Source organism: Austrofundulus limnaeus, unplaced genomic scaffold (genome assembly GCF_001266775.1).
Source record: "Austrofundulus limnaeus strain Quisiro unplaced genomic scaffold, Austrofundulus_limnaeus-1.0 Scaffold28, whole genome shotgun sequence".
In the NCBI taxonomy this organism is placed as follows: Eukaryota; Metazoa; Chordata; class Actinopteri; order Cyprinodontiformes; family Rivulidae; genus Austrofundulus; species Austrofundulus limnaeus.
Genome location: NW_013952430.1, coordinates 2,988,655 through 2,995,405, shown reverse-complemented (window position 1 = coordinate 2,995,405; position 6,751 = coordinate 2,988,655). Strand labels below are relative to the sequence as shown.

General features: G+C 35.7%; 1 protein-coding gene across 1 annotated transcript; it reads left to right on the top strand.

Annotated features, from left to right (window-relative positions):
* The first annotated feature begins 2,327 nt into the window (after window positions 1-2,327).
* Window positions 2,328-6,296, top strand: mtrf1l (mitochondrial translational release factor 1-like). Its single transcript, XM_014005173.1, has 8 exons — window positions 2,328-3,341; window positions 3,426-3,505; window positions 3,677-3,781; window positions 3,932-4,010; window positions 4,622-4,785; window positions 5,003-5,120; window positions 5,460-5,596; window positions 5,853-6,296. The coding sequence occupies exons 1-8, from the start codon at window positions 2,936-2,938 to the stop codon at window positions 6,063-6,065; spliced, it is 1,302 nt and encodes a 433-aa protein (XP_013860627.1). The 5' UTR covers window positions 2,328-2,935; the 3' UTR covers window positions 6,066-6,296.
* The last annotated feature ends 455 nt before the right edge of the window (window positions 6,297-6,751 follow it).

Sequence of the window (6,751 nt, the reverse complement as noted above, 5' to 3'; positions counted from 1 at the left end):
AAATTAGGAGGCCTAAAATTTCTTTTATTTTGCAATTATAATGTTGAAAAAGTCCCCCCTAAACTATCTAACTTTCATAAACAGATGCTTCTCTCTTGGTCATTAATTTATAAACATAACTTTTCCCCACATCGATATTACATTTGGAACAATAAAGACATATTATATAAAAACAAATCCTTATTTTACCCAAATTGGTTTACTCACAACATAGTCCTGGTTCATCAGCTTTTTAATGTAGATGGGTCATTAATGTCATATCAAGGATTTATTTCAAAATACAATATCAACATTCCCATTAATGAGTTTAATATTGTTATAGCTGCAATTTCTGCTGGTGTATTTATGTTATTTAAAAATAGAAGACAGAATCTGAATTTATTACCTTTTGATCCAACTGAACTCGAAATTGGCCAAATTTGTTTTTCTTCTGCACGTAATAAGAACCGTCGTATACGCTCATTATTTCAGAAAGATGTTGTATCTACTCCATATGTAGTATCTTATTGGAACACATTTACTGATAACCTTAACTGGAAAAGAATTTGGACTTTACCAACTAAATGATCAACTATATGATGAACTATATGATCAATTATAAAGTAAGAGAAGTATCCTTTAAAATTATTCATAGAATTTACCCATCTAAAATATTTTTGCAATGCAAAAGATATAAATGTAATGTGCTCTTTGTGTGAAGGCCACCCTGAGGATGATCATCACTTGTTTTGGTCCCTTTCTACTCAATTGTGGGAAGATATATGTGTTCTGATCTCTACCTCTGTTGAGCCACATTTTTCCCTTTGTTTTGAACATATATTGTTTGGCTTCACTGACCATCCGCTTACCAAAGAAAAACAATTTTATATTATCAATCTTATTATATATTTAGCCAAATGGCATATTCACAAATGCCGTTACACTAATCAAAAACCTCTTCTTTCTATTTTTTTAAATGAAGTCAAACAATATATTACAAATATTAGACACTCTATAAATATGAAAGCTATTAAAACCTGTGCCTTATGTGATCTTTTTCAAGTCTTTGTGTAATGTTATTTTAAAATTGTCTCAAAGCTTGTAACCTAACCCCCTGGCAAATGTTTTACTCTATTTTACATTGTTCTTCATTTTGATTCTAATAAAGAAAATGCAGACAAAAAAAAAAGCAGACAGTGAGGAAATGGGGGTGGGGGGGTGGACTTAAGAATAGCTGCATCTGATGCACCTTGTAATTTACACTTACTATAATTTTTTGTGGTATGGTTGTAGTAAATGTGCAGCATGACTGAACAAACACAATAAGCAAAGGTCTATAAAGTTGCATGTGTTTGTCTGACACATCTTTGCATGAAACACATCCATGTAAAGCAAATATTAATCCTCTAACCTGCTCTGTTTTCATTTCAAAGTCTAATTTGCAAGTCTATATAGTCTTTTCAGATGTGTCTTGTCTTTGCCTCGTTTATTTGCACAAGACATATATCATCTCCTGTCCTTATTTTGGTTTGTGGGTCTGAGGTGAGAAATATTTTTTTGTAAAAACAAAAATAAAATAAAAAAAAAGAAGAAGCAGCAACTTTGTTTCTATGTGGGAGATGTTTTTTAGGGATGTAAAATGTAAGACCAGATTTAAAAAATAAATACGAATCTGTGGACACTTAGTGGTTACAACATAAATGCTGTAATTCTGCAGTTTACCTATAAATACAACCAATAGTTAAACTTGTCTACCATGACAAAGGAGCTCAATTAAAAAACACAGAGAGACACCTCAACTAGAGGTTTATATTTACAGTAGAAATAGAAGAAAGAGAAGTTATTATAGTGGAGGTGAAGTTATTAGAATAGCTGGGGTTTTTTTTTTTTACATACAAACCTTTAGTTATATGTAAGTCCAAAGAAGCCAATGTCATCATGTTTACATGTAGATTCAGTATGCATTTGTTAAATATTTTTTGTTTTGTAAGAAATAAAAAATAAATTTCAAAAAGTCATATTAGAAGTGTGTTTTTTTATTTTATTAATCATATCTACAGTAAACACAGGCACATATTTGTCCATTAAAAGTATACATTGTCTCAGTAACACTGAACAATATTGTAGCCTAATCTGTAAATTTACAAAGAAGAAAACGACAATGTTTAAAAAAATAGATAAAAGGGAAGACAATAATACTGAATCAAAGTTATTAATTGATTATAATAACTAATGGGCTGATTTGTTTTTAACTAAGTTCAAAATCTTAGAAATAGTCTTTATTTTGATCAGGTTGTTTGAACAAAATTTGTCCAGTTGTAGTGGAGGTCGGAACCAGTAGGGGGCAGTAATGCAATGGTTCATTACGCATGCGTGTCATATTCAATATGTCTGCGCCCGTCGGCAAGGTGGTAAAGAAACAACATTTTGAAACCAAATATTAACATTTAGTGAACCGATAATATTAGAACTACGTGTGACTAAATTGTGTTTTGTAGTAGTATCAACAACATTTCAAGTAAAAATTTATTATGTTTAGTACGTTACGGTTTATTAGCTCTTCAAACTCCTCACTCCGTCATTGCTTCTGTTGAAATCCAGCTTTTTTTTTTTAACGTCACCAATCAATTAATGACTTGATTTGAAATGGTATTTTTGAAAATTTCTGCAGTTTTTTCCCCCACAACACTAATTGTAGCTGCAGACAACGTGACTATACTTAAAACTTGAAGTTTTATCAAATTTAACGCATTTTTGCTGCAAAACAAACACCCGGAATTTAACAGTTCGTTTGTGGTGGACAAGCTGCCTCTTAAAATAATAAATCTAGGACCTTTAAGCACGTATAAAGAAAGCTTTTCTTAAAATCTGAATATTTTCGAATGGAATCTGGCCTATTGACCTGGTCTACCACAAAGTGACATCAAAGTCTGTTGGCTTCTCTGCTCCTTTTATAATGGCTCATAGAAGACTTTTTAGCCTTCTTCTGAGAAGACGTGAGGTGATCCCTCGCTTTCACCAAAAACCTCAACATATCAGCTGGACTCTTCCTCAACATGCTGGTCACCTCTGTCACAGGAGCCAAAGGACTCTTCATATAGGTACTCCACTGATGATGAAGATGCTGTCAGTGGATGAACTTTTTGCAAGTAGGTCTCTACAAGAATACTTACTAAGAATGGAGAAAGACTACAACGAGTGTTTACGAGTGGTCAGTGGCGACGTGTCAGAGGATGAGTACAGGAAAGATGAAATGAAGACCGTGCAGACCAAAGTATCACTGCTGGCTCCTCTCATTCAGAGCATCAGAGAGCTGCACGCAAAACAAAAGGAGATTACAGAGACCGAGATGCTTCTGAAAGGTGAGACGTGAGAGAAAGCTGTTTCAAAAACGGGTGGATTCAGCCTGTGGCGCTCCACTAACTTTATTTGTCACTTTCACACAGATGAAGACGCAGCGCTGCGAGAACTGGCTGAGATGGAGAGAGAAGGGTGTTTGCAAGATATTCAAGATCTGAGACAAAAGGTGCAACGCTTTGCTTTTTGACAAGATGCTGCAAAGTAAAGCAGATAAGAAAAGAAGGGTTTGCACCATCAACCAATGCTATATTATGAACAAGCCAACACTTGTGTTTTAAATTTATTTATTAATTTTTTTGATTTTGTTGTTGTACTCAATCATATTTTCTCCAATCAGATTTTAGATCTGCTGATCCCTGAGGAGGAGGCTGACACGAGCGACCTCGTCCTGGAAGTCACAGCTGGTGTTGGGGGTCAGGAGGCCATGCTTTTCACGTCTGAGGTCTGGTCAAGCACTTGTGTAAATGTTAATTGAACAGACTTATTTTAAAAACACGTAGAGGGGAAACCAATATCTGTCCAAACAGTTTGGTAACATATGTTCAGTGTATTTATTTACATACTGCTGTTTGTTCTTTTTTTATTTTTTAAGATATTTGGCATGTACCAGAGCTTCGCTAAGTATCACGGCTGGTCCTTCGAGATCCTGGGGCACGTGAAAAGTGATATAGGTCAGTTGATAGATTACACGAAGAGTCGTGTTATTGTGCACCTAATCTAAAGCAACCACACTTATTTCTACCTCTGCCTCTGTTGTCATCTCTGTGCTTGGGTAGCTGAAATACGTGGGTTTTGAATTCCTTGTTTTTGTTTGCCTTTTTTAAGGTGGCATTTGCAATAGAAGAGCTGAATGTTAAATCACAATGTCATATATTGTCCACAGAATAATGGCTCCACTGTCTTTGCTTAGCCTCACATTCTGTTGTAGCTGCCATTAAGATGTGTAGATTTCACTTGTTTTGTTTGTTTTAATTGTGTTTCTGACAGCAGTTACGTCTCAGTTTGGTGTTTCTGTAGACAGTAAAGAAAGATAGTATTTATAACTTTGTATGAAATATAAATGCATTGATGTTACCCATCTTTACTAAAATCATAAAGAATATAGTCCCACCCACCCCACACATACAAATGGGAGCAATAAGCTTAGAAAGATAGAAGGAAAGAAGGAAAGTTTTAAATTGAAGCAAACTGACTTTTAAGGCTGAAGAATTTTAAAAAGACACGTGTAAATTATAAAACTTTGGCTACTAAGTTTTAGTACTTTGTTCTTCAATGTGAGCAGGGGGGCTACGTCACGCCTCGGCCAGTATCAGTGGTCCTCAAAGCTACAAGAAGATGAAGTTTGAGGCCGGAGTTCATCGAGTTCAAAGGGTTCCCAAGACGGAAAAACAAGGCCGGATGCACACCAGTACCATGACTGTAGCTGTTCTGCCCCAACCCACTGAGGTATGACTCCACAAATTAGATCAATGGTAGTTAAGTGCTGTCACAAGCATGTTTTTTTATTATTATTTAAGTGCAGTTAAAACACTTAAAAGTAAGTTATTCTACAATCGTGGTATCAAATCATTGACACATAGACTTCTGTTAGTTTTGTTATTTAGGAGAGTTGTATGTATATTTTAAGGTTTCACCTTTTGTTGGTCTTGTGTGGCCTTTTTAGATCTCGTTCACAATAAACCCGAAGGACCTGAAGATAGAAACGAAGCGAGCGAGTGGAGCTGGAGGTCAGCACGTCAACACAACAGACAGTGCAGTCAGGATAGTCCATCTTCCAACAGGTAACAACTGAAAACAACACAAGCTGATGCAGAACAAACGTACATAAAACATAAATATGTAGCAAAAAACGGCTACAGAAAGTAAAATAAGTAGAAACTCTAGCTCTTTACCACATCGCAAGAGACAAACTTCTGAGCAAATCAAGATATTAAAATGAGCACACGTGTCCAACCCTTTTCCCTAAAGTCAGGAGTTGTAAGAGCATTGTGACATGTTCGTGTGCATTTGTGAAAGGTTGTTTTGTCACTCTGTTTCTATCCTGTTTGCAACAGGAGTTGTGAAATCAGTGAGTCTCTTTTATTGTAGCCCTTGAATTCTTGTGTGTGTGTGTTTGTTAGGTGTGGTTTCAGAGTGCCAAGAGGACCGATCCCAGATGAAGAACAAAGAAAAGGCCATGAAGACCCTGACAGCGAAACTTTACAGCATGAAGTTGGAGGAGGAAACCAGCAAGCGTTCCAACCAGCGCAAAATCCAGGTGTGTTTGCATCGTGAGAAGTATAAACTGAAGAACGAAACCTAAAATGTAATTTAAAAAACAGGTGTGTCGATGTAAGCTGTTGAATTTGACTGATTATTGGAATACAATCAGATCAAATGTAATAAATCAGTGATCAGTAAAAAGAAAATATAAAACAACAGATTTTTTTTTCAGTTAAAATAGGAAGTGGGTTAATAAAACGATGCAAAGTTGGAAAAAATAAACCGTCTTCCTCCTCCTCTTTCTTTTTCAGATTGGCACAAAAGGCAGATCAGAGAAGATCCGGACGTACCACTTCACCCAGGACCGTGTAACAGACCATCGTATTGGCATGACGGTGCACGACATTAAGAGCTTCATGCTGGGAGAGGATCTGCTGGACGAGATGAACTTCTCACTGCAGGAGTTTTCCAACCAGGAGACAATCATTGAGCTGTTGGAAAAGAATAGCCAGGAGGGCTCATGAGTTTGGCCCTAACAGAAAAGAAACATTTTAGTTTCTGGATGCTTGAGCGCTGAAATATCGTTCATTCCTACTCTGCTTTAAAGTCTGTGTTTACAGACCACATCACATTGAAATGGTAAGAACATACTGTGGAACTTGGCTGCAGACATTTGAACCAGTAGTTATTTATTTCAACATATGTTTTCAGGTAATTGATCTCAAACACAATTAAAGACAATATGTAAAAGTTAACTGTTTTATCACCATTTTGTTTTTCAAAAGTCTTGGTAAAACAAGAGTACAATATTTAAAGACCTAGCGTAGCAGAAAGCACATTGAATTCCGTTTCGGTTAAACATTGGCAATATTGCAAGATCTTTTGTAATCTGTTAGCGCTTGATGTACTGTATGTGTTGGGAATAACTCTAGGGCAGTGGTTCCCAAACTTTTTGTCTTCTGACCCACAACCTATCCATGGCAAAAACCTGTGACCCCAAATATTACTGGTCTGAGTGCATGAACTTTGTTAATAACCCTAAAAACACAGGCTTTTGACAATCTAAACAGCTTATACACAAATATAAATACTTATTTTTACTTATTTTGTGGGTTTTTTTTTATAATTATAGGGAAAATATTACATTAGCAATTATTTTATTACCCTTTAAATTGATTTCTGGAGATTATCCACATGACCCATAATTGGG

Bases quoted from the DNA above. Each gene is read 5' to 3' on its own strand.
- mtrf1l (XM_014005173.1), top strand. From the start codon at position 2,936: ATGGCTCATAGAAGACTTTTTAGCCTTCTTCTGAGAAGACGTGAGGTG. The intron at 4,011-4,621 runs GTCAGTTGATAG...CAATGTGAGCAG, and splicing joins GCACGTGAAAAGTGATATAG to GGGGGCTACGTCACGCCTCG. The intron at 5,597-5,852 runs GTGTGTTTGCAT...TTTCTTTTTCAG, and splicing joins CCAACCAGCGCAAAATCCAG to ATTGGCACAAAAGGCAGATC.